This window comes from Falco punctatus (genome assembly GCF_963210335.1).
Source record: "Falco punctatus genome assembly, chromosome: 18".
In the NCBI taxonomy this organism is placed as follows: Eukaryota; Metazoa; Chordata; class Aves; order Falconiformes; family Falconidae; genus Falco; species Falco punctatus.
In genome coordinates, this window is record NC_137598.1 from 2,844,937 (window position 1) to 2,866,979 (window position 22,043).

The window sequence follows — 22,043 nt, forward strand, 5'->3', positions numbered from 1 at the left end:
TAGGGTTGCGGGGGGGCCCGCGACCCGCCTGGGAGCTTCCCATCCCCCCTCCGGTGCCCGCCGCGGGCCCCCCCCCCCCGGCCGGTAGCGCGCAGGGACTGGGGGCTGGGCCCCGGCTGAGCGGAGGCTCGGGGGACCCCGCCCCCCCCCTCCCGGTGTCCCCGGGGCGCGACGGGGGCGGGGGCGGGGGCGGCCCCGGGGCCGCTGACGGCGGCGGTGACGGCGGCGGAGCGGGGAGCGCGGGACGGCCCCGGCGCAGCGCCCGGCACCGCCTCCCGCCCGGGGCCGCCCCGCCCGGGCCGCCGCCGCCGGCTCCAGCACCGCGGAGAGCGCGGGCAGCACCGGGGACAGCGCCCGGGCACCGGCAGCGGCACCGGCAGCGGCACCGGCAGCGGCACCGGCAGCGGGCCGCCCCCATGGCGCTGCTCCGCGTCCTCTGCCTCCTCGCCGCCCTCAGACGTAAGTACCGCGGAGGGGGGTATGGCGGGCACCGGCACCGGCACCGGCACCGGCGGAGAGGGCCCCGGGCCCCGGGGCTGCGCCTGTTGCATAGGGCCGTCCGGTACTGGCCACGCACAGACCCGGAGCAGAGCCGGCACCGGCCCCGGTGCTGCCCTGGCCCGGCCCGCCGGGGCTCCCGGGGCTCCCCGTTCCCCCGGGGCTCTGCGGCTCCCGCGGCACCGCTGGGCCCTGCGGCTCCGGCTGCCCGAACCCTGCGGCGGGGGTACCGGGGCAGGCAGGGGCGGCAGAGACCGGCAGGGACCGGCAGGGGAGGGCAGGGACAGGCAGGTACTGGCAGGGGGTGGTCGAGAATGGGCAGGGGAGTACAGGGACAGGCAGGGATGGGCAGGGGTGGGCAGGGACAGGCAGGGATGGGCAGGGGACAGGCAGGGGTGGGCAGGGGACAGGCAGGGGTGGGGCAGGGGAGGGCAGGATGGGCAGGGGAGGGCAGGGACAGGCAGGGGTGGGCAGGGACAGGCAGGGGTGGGCAGGGATGGGCAGGGGACAGGCAGGGGTGGGCAGGGATGGGCAGGGATGGGCAAGGGATGAAGCAGAAGCAGGCAGGGGAGGGCAGGGACAGGCGAAGAGGGCAGAGGGGACACCCAGCAGGCTCCTGCCTGGCAGCACCAGGGCTTCAGCCCCTGCCCAGCCCCCCCCGCGGCTTCTCCCCCCCAGCCCCCCCCCCTCTGAGTCTCCCCATCTGCCCCTCGCCCCCCCTGCCCTGCCTGTGCTGGCTGCCCCCCCCCCATCACAGCCCCCCTCGGGCTGCCAGGCCCAGACCCCCGGGCAGGCACGGGGTGGGGGGGGTCCGGAGCCCGCCGGGGGGGCCGTGCCCAGCAGTGGGGGGGCTCAGCCTCCCCCCCCTCCCCAGGGGGCCTGGGCACGGACACGGAGGAGCGGCTGGTGGAGTATCTGCTGGACCCCGCGCGCTACAACAAGCTGATCCGGCCGGCAACCAACGGCTCCGAGCTGGTGACGGTGCAGCTGATGGTGTCCCTGGCGCAGCTCATCAGCGTGGTGAGTGGGCCAGGGCTCTGCCCCCCCCTCCCCCGGGGGGCTCTGCCCCCCCCTCCCCCGGGGGGCCCTGCAGCCCCCTCCCCTGCCCCCAGCCCCCCCCCCCCCCGCTGACTGGCCCCGCTCTCTCGGCAGCACGAGCGGGAGCAGATCATGACCACCAACGTCTGGCTGACCCAGGTGGGAGCCCTGCGCCCTGCAGCCCCTGGGGCCACCCTGCCCCAGTCCCCCCCGTGGCCACCCTGTCCTGGGGTCCCTCCTGCCCCCTGCCCTGGGCCCCCTGTGTCCACCCTGTCCTGGGACCCCCTGCACCCTGCCCTGAGCCCCCCGTGCACAGTGCCCTGGGCTCCCCCCATGTCCACCCTGTTCTGGGATCCCCTGCACCCTGCCCCAGCACCCCTGTGGCCACCTTGTCCTGGGGACACCCATGTACCCTGCCCTGGGACCCCCTGCCCCCCCCCCCCCATGTCCACCCTGTCCTGAGGACCCTCCTGCACCCTGCCTTGGGTCCCCCCATGTCCACGCTGTCCTGGGGACCCCCCTGCACCTTGCCCCACCCCCCCCTTCCATGTCCACCCTGTCCTGGGGACCCCCCTGCACCCTGCCCTGGGTCCCCCCATGTTCCCCTGTCCGAGCACTCCCTTGCCCCCTGCCCTGGGCCCCCCCTGCCCGCAGCGGGGCCAGGCTGAGCCTGCCTGTCCGCAGGAGTGGGAGGACTACCGCCTCACCTGGAAGCCGGAGGACTTCGACAACATGAAGAAGGTCCGGCTGCCCTCCAAGCACATCTGGCTGCCCGACGTGGTGCTCTACAACAAGTAGGTGGTTGGGTTTTTTTAGGGGGGGGTGCCATGCATGTCCCCCCAGCCCCACCCGGGGCTCGGGGTGGTGCTGTCGCACCGCTGGAGCATGGCCAGGGCTGACAGTGCATCTCTTTGCCCCAGCGCTGACGGGATGTACGAGGTCTCCTTCTACTCCAACGCAGTGATCTCCTACGATGGCAGCATCTTCTGGCTGCCGCCGGCCATCTACAAGAGCGCGTGCAAGATCGAGGTGAAGCACTTCCCTTTTGACCAGCAGAACTGCACCATGAAGTTCCGCTCCTGGACCTATGACCGCACGGAGATCGACCTGGTGCTGAAGAGCGAGGTGGCCAGCCTGGATGACTTCACGCCCAGCGGTGAGTGGGATATCGTGGCACTGCCAGGACGACGCAACGAGAACCCTGACGACTCCACGTACGTGGACATCACTTACGACTTCATCATCCGGCGCAAGCCGCTCTTCTACACCATCAACCTCATCATCCCCTGCATCCTCATCACCTCCCTGGCCATCCTCGTCTTCTACCTCCCATCCGACTGCGGTGAGAAGATGACGCTCTGCATCTCTGTCCTGCTCGCCCTCACCGTCTTCCTGCTGCTCATCTCCAAGATCGTGCCGCCCACCTCGCTGGACGTGCCACTGGTGGGCAAGTACCTCATGTTCACCATGGTGCTGGTGACCTTCTCCATCGTCACCAGTGTCTGCGTCCTCAACGTGCACCACCGCTCGCCCACCACGCACACCATGCCGCCCTGGGTCCGCACCCTCTTCCTCCGCAAGCTCCCAGCGCTGCTCTTCATGAAGCAGCCGCGGCAGAACTGCGCTCGCCAGCGCCTGCGCCAGCGCCGACACACGCAGGAGCGCGCTGCCACCGCCACCCTCTTCCTCCGGGCCGGTGCCCGCGCCTGCACCTGCTACACCAACCCCGGCGCTGCCAAGGCTGAGGGGCTCAACGGCTACCGGGAGCAGCAGGGGCCGGCGCCGGCCCCCACAGCCAGCTGCGCATGCGGGCTGGAGGAGGCGGTGGATGGCGTGCGCTTCATCGCCGACCACATGCGCAGCGAGGACGACGACCAGAGCGTGAGACGGGGCAGGCGGGGTGGGGCGGGCAGGGCTACGGGGGGGTGGGCAGGGCTGTGGGGTGCAGGCAGGGATATGAGATGCAGGCAGCGCTGTGGGGTGCAGGCAGGGCTGTGAGATGCAGGCAGCGCTGTGGGGTGCAGGCAGGGATATGAGATGTGGGCAGCACTGTGGGGTGCAGGCAGGGATATGAGATGCAGGCAGGGATATGAGGTGCAGGCAGGGCTGTGAGAGATGCAGGCAGTGCTGTGGGGTGCAGGCAGGGCTGTGAGAGATGCAGGCAGGGATATGAGATGCAGGCAGGGCTGTGAGAGATGCAGGCAGGGATATGAGATGCGGGCAGCGCTGTGGGGTGCAGGCAGAGATATGAGGTGCAGGCAGGGCTGTGAGATGCAGGCAGCGCTGTGGGGTGCAGGCAGGGCTGTGAGAGATGCGGGCAGAGATATGAGGTGCAGGCAGGGCTGTGGGGTGCAGGCAGGGCTGTGAGATGTGGGCAGGGATATGAGGTGCAGGCAGGGCTGTGAGAGATGCAGGCAGGGATATGAGGTGCAGGCAGGGCTGTGGGGTGCAGGCAGGGCTGTGAGATGTGGGCAGGGATATGAGGTGCAGGCAGGGCTGCTGAGGGTGGGCAGGGCTGTGGGATACAGGCACCGGGGGGGTCCCTGCCTGGCCCTACACCCCGGGACCCCCGGCAGCCCCCGCCCCCTGCCGCAGCCCCAGCCCGCAGCAGCCGCTCTGGAAGCCGGGAGGCTCCCGGGGGGCCTGACCCCGCGCTGCACCGTGAGGATGCAGAATTTGGCGGAACCGGCCGGGCTGGGGCTGCAGGGCTGGGGGCTGCTGCCCCCCCCCAGCTCAGCTCCCTGGGGGAACGAGTCTCCCAGGCTCGGCGCTGGTGGCGGTGGGGGGAGCCCCACAGGGCCATGGCGAGCTGGCAGGGCCCCCGGAGCTGCGGTGCTGAGGGAGCAGGTTTGGGGCTCTGCGGAGCTCCTGGTCCAGCCCCGGGTGATAGCGGGGGGCCTGGCCTGACCCAGCATCTCTCCCGGCCCCGCGCAGGTGAGCGAGGACTGGAAGTACGTGGCCATGGTCATCGACCGCCTCTTCTTGTGGATCTTCGTCTTCGTCTGCGTCTTCGGCACCGTCGGCATGTTCCTCCAGCCGCTCTTCCAGAACTACGCCACCAACTCCCTGCTGCAGCTCGGCCAGGGTCCCCCCACCTCCAAATAGCGCCGGGTGGGGGGTGGGGGGGCACCCACCTGCCCCAGGGACAGTGAGGGACCGTGGGCTCCGAGCCCTCTCCCTGCTGCCCAGTGGGTCCCAGTGGGACGGAGAGCCGGGTGCTGGGCTCCGGGCAGCCACTGCAAACCAATAAATGCTCACAGAGGAGGGGGCTGCTTCCACCGAGCGTGATTTCATCCCGCATCGCTCCCGGCAGGCAGGGGGGAGAAGCCAGGGTTGTGGGGGTGGGGGGTGGGCTTCCAGTGGCTGGGGTAAGAGGCTGGGGAGGATTCAGCTCTGGAAGAGGAAAATCTCAACTGCTGAGGGGGCACAGGGGTGCGGAACCAGCCCCACGCTCCGCTTGCCGCATCTGCTCCCACCAGCACAACAACGTGGGGGGGCCCCAGCCGGACCCCTGTGCCGTCCCCAGGGCTCCCAGCCGGGGTAGAGCCGCGCTGCTGCGGCAGGAGCGGAGGTAGGGAAGGAGGACGGGGCTGTTCGGCTCCAGCTCTCCCGCATGTACCAGCCAGATGCTATTTTTAGGTCCTACCTGCAGGCAGGGCCAGGGCAGCGAGTGCCAGGGATGGCTCTGCACTCCGGCAGTGCCACTCACCCCTGCCAAGCTCCAGGCTCCGGCACCCAGAGCAGCCATAATATTAATTCCACCAGGAAAAAAAAAAAAAAAACACCAAAAAAAACCAAACGGAAAACACGAATAAATCACAACCAGAGCTGGGAGGGTGGCCAGGTCCTTGTGGCAAGTTGTGCCAAGGAGATGGTGGCCCTGGCTGGTCCGGTAGCAACGTGTCCCACGGTCTCCCTCGCAGGCAGGAATTGGCCTCGTTGGGGAAAGTTGAAATGGAGCGTTTGCTATAAATACCACTAATCCCCCGTGCCGGGGGGAGCGCGGCGCAGACGGGGGGCCGGCGGCACACAGTGCCGGGGGAAGCCACGCACTAGAAATTAATTTAAATCCCAGCACTTCACCCAGCCAGAGAAATCCCAGCCTGCTTCAGCTGATGCTCCTGGACCTCCTCCTCCTCTCGGGGTGTGCCCCCACACTTCAGAGCTTTGCCCTTCAAGCAGCCCCCACACCAGGGGCTCATCCTGCTTTGTCTCACCTCTGCACCCCCACTGCTGTCGGTGCTGCGCTGGGTGACGGGGGTCCCGCTGCGCCCTGGAGCCTCCCGGTAGAGCAGGAGGGCGCGGGGAGCACAGCAGGAACCCCGATAGCTCCAGGCACAGCAGCCTGAGCAGGATGAGGAGCCCCCAGCCCCGTCCCTGCGCTGTCACCCTGCTCCGTGCGCTGGGCAGAGCGGGGTGCTGAGGCTGCTGCGGTCAGTGTCCAAGCGCCGTCGGCCGCGGCACGAGCCCGTCCCAGCCTTCCAGCCAGTGTGGAGCCTGCCTGGTGGCCCTCGCTGCTGCGCAGGGGGGTGCACAACCCTGAGATGCAGCCAGAGCCGGGGCTCCCCCAGCCTCAAGACTTCGGCTCGGGCTACACTAACCCTTCCGGGGTCTCTTTGCAATCCCACCGATGCCAACTGCCCCGTCCCGGGCAGAGCCAGCACCAGCCGCGCACTGGGCCAGGGGCTGTGCCAACAGCAGGCGGCTCTCCAGCACCCAGCACCCAATAAACCGGCTGTGGAACGGCAACGGCGTCTTCTCACCTTCTATGAGCGCGTCCGGCGTGGGGCTGAGCTCAGAGAGAAGCGGCCGTGCGGCGTGGCCTGCAGCCACCACCAGCCTCCCACAGACCGGAGAAGCAACGCCCCATCCTAGAGACAGAGGTGGGTGAAGGAGCCAGAAAAACCCTGTCCTGTCATTTCAGGGTACACTGAACCCCCCCCCCCCCCCCGAGGGCTCAATTCTGCCCGATGAGCCCCTGGCTTAATTCACAGCTCCACCCAGCTCCATTCATCATTTGATGAACGATAACTCACTCCCCCACCCCCCCCCCGCCACGTGCCTCTCCCACCCCCACCCCCACCGGGAATTAACACACCCATGGCACAGCACCAGCTAATAATACAGAAATTTTCTTTTTTATTATTATTATTAACGCGGAATGTTATGCTGGTCCCGCTGGTGTCTTGCGGAGATCAGTCTCGTGCCCCAGCTCAGACGGGCCCGCCAGCCACCTTGTGATAGACACACACGAAACCAGCCAGCTTTTTAGCTTTGGGGTTTTTTTTTGTGTTTTTTTGTGGGTTTTTTTTTTGTTTTTTGTTTTTTTTTTTTTAAAAGAGAAAATTTGCCTCAAAACCTGCCAGAGGGATCTGTAGTGCATGGTCCAAAGATTTCGAGCTTGCAGTCTGAGAATCCCTTTGGTTTCTTGTGCCTTCTTTTAAGAAAACAGAGGAGATGAAAACATAAGAGCAAACGGGGACTGAGCCTGCCCTAGCTTAAAAAAAAAAAAAGAAAAAAAAAAAGAAAAAAAAAAAAAGAGACAATAATTTCCATGCATGTTTTAAAAAGAGAAAGGGGCAGGGTCTCCCAGTAACAAGAGCAGAGGGAGAAGGCAGCCAAGCCAACAGGGCAAACTGGCCCAGTGCTCCCCGTTCCACTTCAAAAAGGTGGTGGTGGTGGAAGAAGGACGCGTACACCCACGCACGCGCCTGTGCACACTCACCGCCCTACACACGCAGGGTGCCTCATTACGCGTCAGAAAGAGAAATTATCTTCCTCTTGGGGTTTGCGGATCCAGCTGCCGTAGCCCATCTCTTCCAGGGCGCTGAAGAAGCACTGCTTGGCTTCTTGGTAGGCTGTGGCTGCCTCCTTAGCGTCCGAGTACACCGAGAGGTTCTGCAGGTCTTTGCAGTTGTTCTTGGCACATAACTGCTGGAACAGGGCAAACATTTTCCTCTTGGACACACGAGACACCTCCAGCTTCGGTCTGAGAAGGAAGACAAAGGCAGCAATGAAGGACACGATGCTCAGAAGGGCAGAGGGGAGCAGGGGGCTGGGCTGGGCAATATTTTGTTCTGCTCCCATCAGTTCAAAATTCCTCTCTCCGACCCTCCCCACACGTAAGGTGCTGTAACAGCGCAGAGGGGACCCGCAAGTTCAGCACCGCCCCCCCTTTCCCCAGACAGAAACGCCGCGTCAGGAAAGGCTGTTCTTACCCATCTACTTTCCCTTTTGTGCCATCCAAGACCTCAACTTCGCTTTCATCAGCAAGACACCAGTTCACCGAAGACTCTTTTGTCTTGCCCGTCTGCCTCGCAGAGTCGTACACGCTGACTCGCCCAACCTGCGGAAGAGGACGGAGGGTTTCTTAACACCGGTCCCGCCGCACGAGCCCACTGGTAAGGGGAGCCCCTTGCCTCTTCCACCCCCTGCAGGGTTTCAGCTCAGCCCAGACTCCCGAGAGCAGCAAGCACCACGTTCTGACCAAGCTGAAGGCTACGGGAGCAACCTCGGTCTCCCTTTTCCCCAGATTAAGTCATCGCCAGTAACCCCAGACACTGTGGGACGACACAAAAGGGGCAGGATCCCGGCCATGAACCCCCCCGAGCCTGTCTGCGGAGGGTGACCCCCCTGCAGAGCCCCTCAGCGAGGCCCGAGCCCCACAGCGGAGGTGGAAAGGGGATGGAAAGACGAAGAAGCACCAAGGCTGCACTACCTCGGGATGGTTAACGTGATACGGAGCCTGGAGCTTTTCCTGCAGCGCGTTCTCATCTCTTGCCAGGCGGCAGCAGATGGCACGTGTTAAATGTCCCTGACTGTACAAGTAACCTGTGGGGACAGACACGAAGGTGTGAGGACACAGGCCGGGCGCTGAGGATCCCAGCGCTGCTCACAAGCTCCAGAAACTTGAGGCCACATGGCTCAGCGACAGCTCCGCGTGCCCTAGATGTGCGAGATGAAGGTTCACAGCCTGCAACATTTCTCACTGAAGACACAAACAGGCAATTTTTGTCTCCCCCTCCTAGATCACATGTGCCTTCTAAAAAATCCAGAACCTTGGAGAAAAGAACCCACTCCACCCACAGCATCAAAACCACAAACTCCCTTCTCACTTCCAAACAGCGCAGCTCTGCCAAGAGCGACGTTTCAGTCTGTTACTCCTACAGCCTCCACAAACCAGCTTTTTGGGGGAAGGGAGGTTACTTGTCGCTGCAGCCCAGTTCAAAGGAGCACGGCAGCACATCCAGCCCAGCCCAGAAAGGACGGGGGGGGTGTGTCTCGTACCAAGCGTAACAGAGCAGAGATAAACGGGTTCTATGAAGTGGGACAGCAGTGCCCCTTGCAAGCCAAGGATATTCCAGCGTAAGATTTTGTCGCTGCAGGACATGGTTCGTAACCGCTCCCCGTGCTGGATCCCGTCCCACGTGGGCACAATGTCACTGGACTCCACAGGAATGGTACCTTCCCCTGCAGAAGAAAAAAAGATAAAGTAAAAAAGACTCTGTAAAGAGTCAAATATTCAGTAAAACAAAACTCCACCACCAAACCGCACAAGAAACTATCTTCTAACTCACAGGCGTGGAGTAACCTCCGGAGTCAGTCTGTTACCAGGCTCTGGGAACAATTTAGGATCACGGGAAAAAGGGAACTCAGTACTGATTAGAGATGAGTCATTTTTAACGTGGCTGAAGCAGAATGAAACAGCATTTCACAGCAAACTTCAGCTATGCTCTCGCTAGCGTGGCAGTCCAACAGGCAGAGCTGGGAAGAAGGGACTCTTTTCTAATGCCCCCAGCCCTTCCACCCACTTCTTTTGCTTCCTGAAGGTTTCAAATCCCGCAACAGCACCAGGCAGAGAGGGGTAAGGGAACTCCGGAGCTCCAGAAAGGCTCAGAGGAGAGCACCGGAGCCACCCCACCGTGCAGGGAGCCAGCGCACTCACCGTTCTCCACCTTGGTACGCAGCTTGCCCTGTTTGGGGTTCTCAAAGAGGGGCTGATGCTGGGCTTGCCCCACCACGGCCGCCTGATCGCTGCAGGATTTATCAAAGAGCGCCCCGTCTCCGCAAGGTGCTGTGCTAGAAAACAAACACTCCCCAGAGGTTAGTGCCAACCCCCAGAAAACAGGCAGGGCCAGGGGTGCGACAGCGCCTCTGCCACCACTCACTGCCTGCACCAACCTGATGTAGAGGTGAAAGGTGACGCTGCTCTTTATTTTGAGTCTCTTCCCTCCCGCTGGCTCAAAAATGCTCTCTTCTGCAGAGGAAGGATTAGACGGGTCATACTTCATCAGCTCGCTATAGAGAAACCTGAAAATAACAGTGGCACATCAAAAGGCTGCTTCGTCTCTCAGACAAGGAGCATTTCAATCCTGCCTCCGCCCGGGACACGCAGCAGCCCGGGCTCTGCCTCTGCTGCCCCAAGCCACCCGCTCCCGCCGCACAGGAGAGCGGCAGCCGTGGCTGAGGACATCTGGAAGCCAACAAATCGTGTTTGATGCCCCAGAAAAGGCACGAAATCAAGCAGATTGCCTGCCACGCAATAGGAAAGAAGCATTCTGGCAGGTGAGCAGAGGGAAGCAGTGGCAGGAGAGAGGAAGGAGCCTGCCTGGCTGCTGCCTGCCTGCACCCGACCCCGGTGTGAAGAAGACTTCAAGGTTATTAACCTAGCACCTTTAGTCAGCACCGAGTTTGCAGTAAGAGTAAACAGCCCCGCGGGCAGCTGAAGGCAAGTGGTATTATTAGCACAACCCCATGATCTGTTTACAATGACTGGGTCTTTTACGGCTGTTTCTGTCCGGGAACAGGGAAAAACCTTGAGGTCTCCAACAGAGTGTCAAGGACTTAAAAAAAAAAAAAAAAAACAACAAAAACAAAACCCAAACCCTGCAGCTTCACGGAGACTCGTCAAGCAGAGACTGCACAGGGACTTCTTTTGGAAGGAGAGGTGGAGCTTGCTGTTCTCAGCTGTGCCAGAGCAGCCCAGCAGCCACAACTGTCAAGATTAACATCTGAGACAGACAGCAAGAGCACAACCCCCTGGCTTCACAGCTTGCTGGGGACCTGCCCCCAGCACCTTCCAGTGCTGAGGGACGCACAAGAGCATTGTGGCAGCAGGCAAAGGCTTTAAGAAAGCTTTGCTGCTTGCAGCTGCAAGGGCAGACATGAACGAGGCTTGCGCAACTTCATCTCACTTCAGCTTTTCAAAAAAAACCGAAAGTGCCACCCTGATTGTTTATAAAGGGAAGAGAACAATTGTGCAGTTTAGTTGGGAAAACCCTTTCCAACCCATGAAAAAAGGATTCCTGACTTATCAACGCAAACACATTGGACATGTTTTCCTGCAGCCTTCCAGACCCAAGATCCAGAAGGGCCAACGGGGGACCTGGCCTGCAGATTCCCCAGCACCTCGGCTCAGACAGAGCTGGGCTCAGACCAAAGCAGCGTGTTACGCGCCAGCCAAGCAACCTCTGCAGGATGCTTTATTTTAAGTACATCAGATGCAGCCCTTGGGCTCTTGGCAAGTTTCCAGCGCAGTACTAATTTGGGCACCATTCAGGCATGGCCCCTTCTTATCAGAAATAACTTCCCTCTATTTAGCACCACATGGGTAAACAGTGGCAGTAGAGAATCACAGTCTCTCTCAACACAGCAAGGAACCATCACAGCCACATCCCTCTAGAACAGGTCAGCCCCTCTTGGCGGGCCCCTCTCCTCCAGGTTTCCCCTTCTCTCACCTCACAAAGCCTCTTCGAGAAATGATTTCTGCATGACAGTCATTCACCGTCTCCCCCTTCAAGCTCAGCTCTTCTCCCTTCACGCAACGATTGCCTGAAATAAAGAAAGGCAAGTGTCAAAGTCAAGGCCCAGCTTCACAGAAAGAGGGAGGGCTTCATCTTGCTTCAAGTTTTACTGCTTTAGGCTCCTGAGCAGCAGCAGCACCCCAACTGTTAAATCATTATCCCCATCCAAGCAGTTAGGAAAACGAAAGGGACAAAGAGCACACACTACTTTAGGGACAGCAGAGACTTAAACTGTCCCAGTTTTAGGGGCAGTGTCCCCTCCCGAGTGCTGTTCAGTCCCCCGCTCCAGGTGGGGGCTCAGGAAGGGCACTACGGCACACGCAGCGGGGAGAAGCTGGGGGATCTTGGGCTGCACAACGTGAGGAATCCGTGCTTTGATGCACAGACCAGCACGCAGCAACGCAAGCAAAGATTAAGAGCAATACAGCTGCAGGCACATTTGCTTTGTTCTCTCTCCATAACCAGATCACTTGTGACACCACACGAGCCCTGGGAGTGTTTCTTGCCCTCTCTGAAGAAGCCTACAGCAACAGCCCTTCCCTAGTGGCGGCTGACAGGGAATCTAGCCGGGAAGTGAGAGTTCAGTTTGTGCTGGAAGAAGCTGTTCCTACCCGTTCCGATGCTGACCACTACTCCCAGGCCCTTATTTCCTTTCCGCATGATGATGGCAGCCAGGATCTTCCTCCCCAGCAGACTGTGCTGGATGCGAGCGGTGAGGGTGTTGAAGCGCTGGTGGCTCAGCATGGCAATCTGATCGTGTAGGGTGCTGCCGCTCACCGGGAGCTGGAACGGGGACACAAGGCCAGGGTTACTAAGAGATCACCAGCAGGTCACGGAACAAAACAGCTCAAGAAGTAGTAAGCTGAAGCGCAGCTATCCAAGCAGATGGCAGGAACGTGGAAAACATGAGCTACAGGCAGCGCAGTTTTGGGGTGAGCGCATGGACAGCATCACGTCAAGGGGTGGGTGAAGTTCTCTTAGGTATTTCTGGGAAAACCTCGTCTAACGCTTCGAGTTCTGCTTTGAGGACATCATTAAGAGGCAGCAGCAAGCTGTCTTCCTGGCAGCAAGTGAAACGGGCCGAGGGATGGCCTCCCAAGGGAAAACCCCCGCTGCAAAGGAACAAAAACCCCATCTTGCCTGTTCCCAGAGACTCAGCCAAGGAAATCTGTTCCCGGCTTCGGAGGAATTCCTCCTCCGGCTGCTTGTGAGAAGACTGCACAGTCACTCCCACTGCAGATGGGCACTTGCCTCCTCTAGCATTGCTGACTGACAAATCCTCCCTGATGGCTTTTCTATTTAGAGCCACAGCTGCTGCGCTCAGCTGTGCAGCCTGGAACACAGCTTTTAAGGGATCACAGAACTCTAAGTGTGATTTAAAGCAGCACAGGTTTGGGCCAGCTATCCTGACACAACCAGAGCTTTGCTCTTATCTGATGCATGAGTTTTTGAGCTGACACATGATTTTTAATGCAGCAGGAAGGAATTCAGGATTAAGAAAAAAAAAAAAAAAAGAAAAAAAGAAAAGAAGTCACAGAATTAAAAATAAGTGCGCTCCTGCTCCACCACAGGAACACATTTCAGTGGCTTGGGGAAGATTCTGGTAATAATTTAGCCCTAAAGCAGAGGCCGGCAGGAGGGAAGAGTACATCCATGCCCTGAGGAAACACCTAACCCACTTCAGGAAAACTGTCAGCTTATCTACACCTTCAGACAACAAAGATCTCACGGTTGATCCTGAAAGCATTTTTCTGCTGGACTGAAAGGCACAGGACAGGGAAGGCTACACAAGCAGCCCCAGCTGTGGAGGAAGAGGATTTACCTCGGTGATGTTCATCCCTTCCATGCGCTCAATCTTCTCCGTTTCCCCAATCAGGACCCTGAGCGCTGCGTCAGCTGCCTCCTGCTTGCCCTGCTTTTTGTTGTGCGCCGTTACAGCTGGGAACCAACGGCCTCCGACCTTCGCCTGATAGACAAACCTACAAAGACAGCAGCGCACCTCTGAGAAAAACCAAGAAACCGGGGGATTTCAGGATTTCAGGCTGGTTTTCAAATTCCCTCAGTGGAGAGAGGAGCGGAGGTAGCTCATTGTTATCCGGACACAAGGTCTGGCAGAGGCAGCAGCTCAGCCTCTTGCCACCTCAAAGAGCATCAGGAATTTTGCATTCTCTGCCCTCTCTCCTGTACAAAATTTCCTCCTGGACAGATGCAGCTACTTACTTGGGATCATGGGGAGGTCCTGACTGGTCAATGAGTTTGAACTCTGCAGCAAACCCATTGGAGCGGGCATATTCCAGCAGGCCACTGACAGGATTGACATTAAGGTATTTGATGAGCTCTCCAACACCCTTCGCTTTCGCCACCTTAGGTTCATCTGGAGTGGCGATCCACGGTCCACAGTTGGGCATGGACTGGTCACCGTGGGGCTTCAGGACAGGCTAGAGCAGAGTTAGACACAGGAGAAGGCCGTTAAACACCGAGCAGCTGGTATTACCGCAGGCCAAGGGCACTCAGCACCTCTGCTAGAGCCAGCACATAACCTTGGTGGGGTGAAATCCAGTGGAATACGAAATACGGGGCAGGGGGGGGAACCCAAACCAAAAACATTTGGCTCTTATAAAGAAGCTCTTCGTACCTGTTCAGGCAAGACATGGGGTACAGACTCTCCAGAAAGAATCTTCACAGCAACTTCGGCTGCCATTTGCTTTGCTCCCTTCTTGCTGTTTCCTACCACAGCAGGGAAAATTTGGTCACCCATTTTCACACAGTAGCTGAACCTGACAGGACATTATAGCACATGAAAAGCGTTAAGCACAAGTGTCTCGATCTGTTTATTATCCCCTTCTCCCAGGTTCAAGTTAAATCCTTCCAGGTTATCTCCAATTTAAATCTACCACCATGGCCCTAAAGACTCCCAGTAGGGCACCACCAGGTAGGGTACAGGACTGGAACCCATTCCTGGTCTGGCAGAAGCAGCAGCATCCTTTCTCTGAGAAAGGGCATCGGCTTTGGTCTCTTTCTGGAGGCAGATGTCTCGGAGGAGCCATGCCCAGACTCCTCAGAGGAGAGGAGCGCTCAGCCAGGTTTAGTGACGAGGCCAGGAAGGTGGGTAGCGTGCTGAAGAGGAAGGACATTAAAGAAAGGGTTTCTATCCTCCCCAAAGCTGACACCAACATGCCATACCTCGGATCGTGAGGTGGGCCTTCCTGAGAGAGCAGCTGGAATTCAACTGTGTTCCCTGATTTTTGCCCGTACTCCATTAATACGCTGATGGGGTGCTTCCCAGGAAGCAGGCTGAGAGGAGCCGATGCAGACGACGGCTCCGGCTCTGGATGCAAAGGCTAATGCAGGAAAACCAAGGAAACCAGTTTCAGACTAAACACCGTTCGACCAGCCTCACCAGTAAAGAAAAGAAGACTCACCAATTCTGGTTCAGAGCTGTCGGAGGGAAACGGCTCTTCACATTTAATTCCACCGTGTCTTCCGTTGTCTGCTTCGCTCATCAGGACCTTCATGGCATTGGCTGCAGCCTCTTGTTTCGCGAGTTTTTTGCTCCCTGCTTCCGCTGGTGGGAATCGGCGCCCATTAATCACTGCCTGGAACTTAAATCTTTGAAAGAGAAAAACCAAAGGGGTAAACTGAGAGGCAAAAAAAGCGTGGTCTTCTCGGAGCAAGCAAGGCTGTTCTTGGGAGTTCAAGTGAGAAGGAACAGCTAGCTCCTGCCTGGGAGAGCAAACCCAGGCTGCCACGTGCAGAAGTCAAAAATACCAAGGGTGCCCCAACAGCTCTGCATCTGGGCCTCGTTTCGTCACCTTTCTGGATCTGTTCATGGTGGAGGAGCGGCTCCAGACCTTGTTCTGAAGGAACAGGATGAACCGCCTCCTTCCACAAGCACCAGAAACGCGTAACGGCTGGGTGCAAGGAGCAGTTTGGTTTCGGTTCCTGCACAGGCATGAAGAAAGCTCAGAAGCAGCCTGTGCTGTTCCATCTGCACCACCTGGTCATCTGGGGTCACTCGTCCCTCTGGCATCTCCCCTGGCTATCCAGTGCAATCACACCACCTCAGAGGTGCCGCCTCACATAAACCTCTTGCCTTTGATGTTTCTGTCTCTCTCCTCCCCGGGAACTCTAACAAACCCAACTTCCCTTCTGTCCTCCAGCCCTATGCAGAAGAAACCCGATTGAACAGGTCAGACCAGATCTGGAGAGGGGTTATGGGGCTGAAGCCCTCCAGATCCCTCCTTAAAAAAAAAAAAAAAAAAACCAAACCAAAAAACAACCCCCACCTCCCCCCAAAAAAAAGGCAAAAAAAGCGCCTGGGCCTCCATCTTTAGAAATTAGGCCAATTTTCCCGTCTAGCGGATCTATTGACATATGCCCGTGTGGCACATATGGTGCTTTTCACCGTCTCGCTGGTGCTCAGGAACAGCCACAATTCCACAAGGGGAAGCAGGACTCCAGAGACTGACGCTGCAAATCCTAGCGCCACGCTAAGTGCTCTCCGCTCGCAGAGGCTGCTCTGACCTGCCACACCACGGAAATATCCCGAGTGGGTTCACCTCGCCTAACCCAAGATATATCTGTACCCAAGCACTTTGCTCTGGGCTCCCTTTGTACCACTTCCAGGGCGAGAGCATCTTCAGAGGTGGCTTAGCAATACCAGTTTCCCCCTAAACAATCAAACTGAAATCAGTTTTATCTGATAATACTTAATCAGATTAAATCAGACAGGACCTAGCCAAAAAGATGACTCCCACCTTCACTGCTCAGAATGAGGGGTGCCAAAACTGGGCTAACCTGGGGTTAAATTTTAGCCTTCATTTGGCTTAAGCTGCTGCAAGGAATCCACTAGGCTAATCCTTCTGAAATGAAGTAAACATTAACGAGCAGGCTCTTCAGGGCAAAGTTGACTGGGTGAAGTTAGCTGAAGTCAGGTCATTTTAAGCAAAAAGACAGCTCAGGAAAGGTAGGAAATTTTATTACCGTGGGTCATGAGAGGGTCCACTCTGCTCCAGCATGGCAAACTCACAGTGCTGGCACGTGTACTGGGAATATTCGGTAAGGCCACTCACTGGGTTCTTCTCCTGACAAGCTATCAGTTTCTCTACGGGTGTACATGGGAAAGCAGTTTCAAACTGGGTGGCGTAAGTGGGGGAAGACTGGGAACTCATGATGGATTCTGACTCATCAGGCTGCTTGTTGATAGCGTTCAGATTATCTGGGATATCATCCGTGGCCCACTTGCCGTTTTCAGAGTTATCGTAATTATTCAGACTGGAGAATTCGGGCTTAGTTTCCACAGGTGGGGCTGCATCCGCGTCACTGGCATTGCTCTGATCAGTCTGCCCCCAGGGCTGCTCTCCGTTTTCTATACTTTCTTCTTCCAATGCTGTCACTGCTGGTGTAGCTATGGTCACCTCCTGGGGACACGGTGGAACAGCGGAAGGCGGAAAACCCGGCTCAGGCGCGAGATCCACCGTCTGCGTTACCACGCTGGCCTTCAGCCTCATCTGCATCCGCTCGCGTTTCCTATCTGTCAGGGACCACCGCGGGGGGCTTGTGTTCTCCTTGTGGACATCTCCCAGCTTCTCCAGAGCGCTAAGAAAGGCATTAACATCCTTGGCCCTTGAAAACCCAATGTTTTTGGCAAGGTTGAGCGCTGTTGTTTCCGCCACGCTGAACAAGTAGTTGCAGATTTTCTCCTTGGTTTCAGCCATCACAGGATCGGCGCCTCCCGAGCCGGGCGCGCTCCTCTCTTCTCCTCTGCTCTCGCAAGGTGGATCTGCGTGATCACCGCTGTGGTCAGCGGGGTTTGTTTCGCTCCTTGTGCTTGGGCTGGCGATCCTCCACAGCGGCAGCGTGTCTCCGCCTTTGTGCAACTTGCCCTCCCTGAAGAGTTTATACAAAATGCGGTTGACCTCTTTCTTTTGAGTTTTAAGTTTACGTACGAGATCATGAACTGTACAAGTCTTCCCCTCCCCAAGCTGCCTGAAAATAGACAGAATTTCTTGTTCACGGTCTTTTCCTGCAAGAGACAGTCTCTGGAAATTCAACCCGATGGTGTCAGAATCTCTCTCTGAGTCCTCACGATACTGAGGAGGGCAATAACGTGGCGAAGTCTTCACCCAGGGACGCTCGCTGGACAACCTACGCCACCCTGGTCTGCTGCAGCTGGGTTGCCATCTCTCTGCAGGAGCCGGTGCCACAGCCTGCAGGCTTCTGATGCGTGTATCCTTGTGCTGTCCCTGCCTCTGAAGCAAACAGACTTCAGAGTCCCACCCAGTTAGGAATGGCTGGTGTGAAAAGGTTTCCCGATTAGTTTCTCCTGAGGTATGAGGGTGATTAAAAAAGCCTTGATTGGTGCTGGGGCAGTTAAGTCTTGAGCTGGTACGATACGAGCCTCTGCCTCGACCAGCGCCTCTGTTCATAGCGCACCGCTGGGACACGTGTGAACCAAGCTGCTTGCGTGCCAGCAGAAGGGGAGCTGCGGTTCACTCTGCACTCTCCCGTCCTGAGCAGGCGCCTGCTAGGAGGAAAAACACAGGAACTGAAAACACAGGAATTCATACAGCTATAGGATTCCAGAAATACAGTTTACACAGCTTCCCTGCTACTGAGGCATTTCAAGCATCTTCACCGGGTCCAGCTTTCCCATTTTCTACCAGTTTAAATGATTCGTGTAAACACAAATACCAAACTGCGTCTGCCCAGCACAGAACCCAGGAGTCAGGAATACACAGGGGAAGTTAATAACAAGAAACAGCTACAGTAAGAGCAACCCTCTGTTACTGTTGGACTGAATTTCAAGCTGTGCAGGGGCCGTTTGGCTGCTTGTGACACCTTCTGTCAAAGGCTTCACTCCTCTGCCCCAAAGGAGAGAACCTCAGACCCACTTTGCAGTCGGGAGAAACGGGGGCACAAGGAGGTAAAGCAGCTCACACGGTCACACAGGACAGAGTTGCAACAGGCTCGCAACAGACTCATGGCCAAAAAAAGTCTGAACCCCCAAACGTCCCTTGCATCCTGGACATTACGTGACCCACAGGCGGAAAGCATCATGCCACAGGAGAAGTAAAGTGATAACACACGGGGAAACCGGATAGGTGTGCAGCGGGCAACAGTACAAAAAAATTTTTGGGACCTTAGCCCAAATTCCACTCCTATCACACACAGCTGTCCCACTGCCCTCACGCACAGGATGTAAGTCTAAGCTTTGAATATGCTTTTTAAAAATAACTAACCCAGCACAGGATATATTCTAGCTCTCTAACAACAGCTGGTTGTGAAACTGAGTGGATAAACCCATGAAACTGATACCTGCTGCTAGGTCCCCATCCTACCTTCTTCCTGGTGACCTCTTTAAGGCACCTGCCTTCCTAAAGACAGTTTTTCCGATGCAGGTGAAGCTCCCTATCTTCACCCAACACACCTCAAGGCCAACTTAAATTTACCTTTCATTACACAGGTTCATTAACAGCTTCCAGCTGCACCCAGCTGCCAGCACTGTGACTTATTTTACCAACCCCAGCAACCAGGGGATCCACGTGCGGTGCTGGAGGCTCAGTCCCAGTTCGGGGGGTCCCCGCTGGCCCCCTACTCAGCAAACTCGGGTTTAAAAACGACCCCTGAGCCAAAGGCGGGGCAGAAATCCTGGCAGGCAGGAAGAAGGAGGGTTTAAAAAATGCTCTTACCTTGTCTCATGCATATGCCAAGTGCCCTTATTTTGTGAGAAAATTAACGGGAAAAAGAAAGCCCGACGGGCAGGACATGCCCGGTGGGGGGAGGCAGCGCTGGGTGCTCTGCGTGAGGGCAACCGGTCACCCCGGCAAGATGGCAGCGGGCTGCCTTTCGGTTTCGGTTCCCGGTCCCGCAGCCGCCTCCTCGCCCCGCCCGGGGCCGCCCCCTCGCCCAGGGAGCGGGCAGGGAGGGGATGCGGGATTGCGGGATTACGCTCGACTTTGTCAGCTCCTTCCCAGCGGCCACAGCCGGGCCCCGCCCGGGAAAGCGACCTGGTGGGATGTTCTTTCCCCCGGTACCGGCGGGGATGGATAACCACGAGGTGCCGATGGGTCGGGATCGTGGGTGGCACGGCGTGGGGCGGCTGCTCTCCCGGTTCGGAGGGGGCTCACGGGAACGGCAGCCCCTCAAACCAAGATCCCAAAGCAGATACGTGCCACCCTGCCCCCGTGTCACACCGCTTCCCCCGGAACCACGGCGGGCCCGCGCAGCCCCCGCCCCCCGCGGCACGACTGGCTGAGCCCCGGCAGCTCGCCCGGAGGGGGGCACCGGGGACACGGGCACCGGGCCGGCCCCCACCGGCCAGGACTCAAGGAGAAACAGCACCAAGGAAAACACTTTATTCCACGCGTCCCGCCCGCGGAGCGTGCGGAGGAGGGCGCAGCCCGCCCTACCCGAGCCCCGCAGGGCCGCCGGGACACGATCACGCCGCCTCCCCGGAGCCCACGGGCGGCCCACGGCGGAGGCCGAGCGCGGCCTGCGCGGCCCCGGCCCGCCTGTGCCACCAGGCCCCACGGCGGCCGCGGGGCAGCCGCGCAGGCGGCCCGGACGCAGCCCCAGCGCTGGCGGAGGCCCGGCGGGGCCCAAGCTTTAGCGGCGGGGCGAGGCCTGGAGCCGGGCCGGGCCTGGGCCTGCCCCCGCCCCGCGGCCGCCGCCCCCCCGCGCCCCCTTACCCCCTCCGCTGCCGCCGCTGCCGCCGCTGCCGGCGCACGGTGATGACGCGGCGGGCGCCCTCCCGCGCCTGCGCAGCGCGGCGGCCATCGCTGCTCAGGGCAAAACCCACGCGCGGCGGCCATGTTTAGCCGGGGCAACGCGTGGCTGTGCCGCCGCCGCGGCCGCCAGGGCCCGGCTCAGCCGCCCTCGCTCTCCCGGGTGCAGGAGCGGCCGCAGAGTGCCCCGTGCCCCGGCGGGCGGCAGCAGCCGCTCCCGCTGCGTACCGCAGCACGGCCCGTCGCGGCGGGAGCGCCCGCCCAGGCCGTGGCGCCCATGTGCCCTGCTGCGCGTGCGCCACAGCGCGCCCTCCCCCCGCGCATGCGCCCTGCCCCCGCACGGGGATCGGGGGGGGTCCCCGCTCCTCTGTCGGCCCCCAGCGGGTCTGCCCATGCCGTGTGGGCCCTCTCCGCTTTCCACGGGCCCTGCCGTGTGTCCCGTGTGGCTCCCCGCTACTCTGTGTGCCCCCCCGCGCCGCCGCCACGGGCCCCCCATGAGCCCCACGAGGGATCGGGGGGACCACAGGGGGAATGGGGGAGCACCACGAGGGATGGGGGGGGCGTGGGGCGCCCCACGAGGGAAAGGGCGGCTCATGGGGAGGCCCACAGGGGGATGGGGAGCCCCACGAGTGAATGGAGGGGCCCACAGGGGGATGTGGGAGCCCCACGAGGGATGGGGGGGCCATGGGGAGGCCCACAGGGGGATGGGGAGCCCCACGAGAGATTGGGGGGGCCCACAGGGGGATGGGGGGCCCCACGAGGGAAGGGGAGGCCCATGGGGAGGCCGACAGGGGGATGGGGAGCCCCACAAGGGAATGGGGGGGCCCACAGGGGGACGGGGAGCACCACGAGGGAAGGGGGGGCCACGGGGAGCCCCACAAGGGAAGAGGAGGCCCATGGGGAGGCCGACAGGGGGATGGAGAACCCCACGAGGAGGGGGCATTGGGAGGCCCACAGGGGGATGAGGGAGCCCCACGAGGGAAGGGGGGGCCCACGGGAGAAAGCGGAGCTCCACCGCAGCTGGAGGGAGGGCCCGTAAGGAATGGGGGTCGCATGGGGGGCCCTGGAGGGAGGGGTGTGTGTGGAGGGGTGTAGAGCCACATGGAGAGCACAGCAGGGCCTACGGAAGGGGGGGAGCCCCGCAGGGCATGGGGAAGCCCACTGGGGGCCCATGGAGGAGCGGGGACGCCCCTCACCCCCCCCAGGGCCCCCCACATGGTCCCCATTCGCTATGGGCCCTCCCTCCGTCGGTGGGGTTCTGCTATCTCCTGTGGGGGCCCCCTTCCCTTGTGGGGCTCCCCATCCCCCTGTGGGCCCTCCCGTGCTCCCCCCCAACCCTCGTGGGGCTCCCTTATCCTCTTGTGGACCACTCTATCCCTCGTGGGGCTCCCCCTGTGCCCCCCTCCCTTCCCTCGTGGGGCTCCCCATACCGCTGTGTGCCCTCCCATGCCCCCTCCCCCATCCTTCTGTGGGCCTCCCCATCCCTCATGGGGCTCCCCCATCCCCCTGTGGGCCCCCCTTTCCCTTGTAGGGCTCCTCTGTGAGCCCCCCATGCCCCCCCCATCCCTTGTGGGGCTCCCCTTTCCTCCACAGGCTCCCCCTTTCCCGTGGGATCCTCCATTTTAACATATTTTTTTTTAATGCCCCCTCCAGTCGCAGCCTGAGTCGCATCCCACCCCATCGCACAGCCTTTTCCAAGGAGATGGAGATGTTTCCCCCCCCCCCCCCCGGATCCCAAAGCAGGTACAGCCCCCGGTCCCGGCAGATCCTGCAAAACCCCTCCTCATCGTCTGCGATCGAAAACTACCGGCAGGGAACAGATTGTTCCTGTCTGCTGCTTCGCTGCCTGCGTGTAAATAGTCGCATGTCATTTACCATCTGGCAGTGGGCTCCGGGTACCGCGGCGGCGCCGGGTGCCAGGCGGGAGCTGTGCCAGCATCACCGGTGGCTCGTAGGGCTCAGGGCAGTGCCCATGTGC

General features: G+C 59.9%; 2 protein-coding genes across 5 annotated transcripts; one reads left to right on the forward strand and one right to left on the reverse strand.

Moving 5' to 3' along the window:
* The first annotated feature begins 286 nt into the window (after positions 1–286).
* On the forward strand, positions 287–4,800 carry CHRNB2 (cholinergic receptor nicotinic beta 2 subunit). Its single transcript, XM_080368782.1, has 6 exons — positions 287–459; positions 1,373–1,518; positions 1,651–1,695; positions 2,221–2,330; positions 2,457–3,417; positions 4,471–4,800. The coding sequence occupies exons 1-6, from the start codon at positions 417–419 to the stop codon at positions 4,639–4,641; spliced, it is 1,476 nt and encodes a 491-aa protein (XP_080224908.1). The 5' UTR covers positions 287–416; the 3' UTR covers positions 4,642–4,800.
* Positions 4,801–6,652: 1,852 nt separating this feature from the next.
* ADAR (adenosine deaminase RNA specific) lies at positions 6,653–20,174 on the reverse strand. Of its 4 annotated transcripts, none has more exons than XM_080368975.1 (15): positions 20,030–20,174; positions 16,323–17,862; positions 14,762–14,948; positions 14,523–14,680; positions 13,975–14,116; positions 13,560–13,777; positions 13,162–13,318; positions 11,951–12,122; positions 11,274–11,367; positions 9,718–9,846; positions 9,482–9,615; positions 8,824–9,006; positions 8,255–8,367; positions 7,755–7,882; positions 6,653–7,525 (listed from the first exon to the last, which is right to left on the reverse strand). In XM_080368975.1, the coding sequence occupies exons 2-15, from the start codon at positions 17,765–17,767 to the stop codon at positions 7,294–7,296; spliced, it is 3,492 nt and encodes a 1,163-aa protein (XP_080225101.1). In that variant the 5' UTR covers positions 17,768–17,862; positions 20,030–20,174; the 3' UTR covers positions 6,653–7,293. The 4 variants fall into 4 exon arrangements, with proteins under 4 accessions (XP_080225101.1, XP_080225100.1, XP_080225099.1 ...); XM_080368974.1 differs by having other exon boundaries at positions 16,323–17,865; positions 20,030–20,164; XM_080368973.1 differs by lacking the exon at positions 20,030–20,174 and adding an exon at positions 19,031–19,178 and having other exon boundaries at positions 16,323–17,865.
* Positions 20,175–22,043: the final 1,869 nt, after the last annotated feature.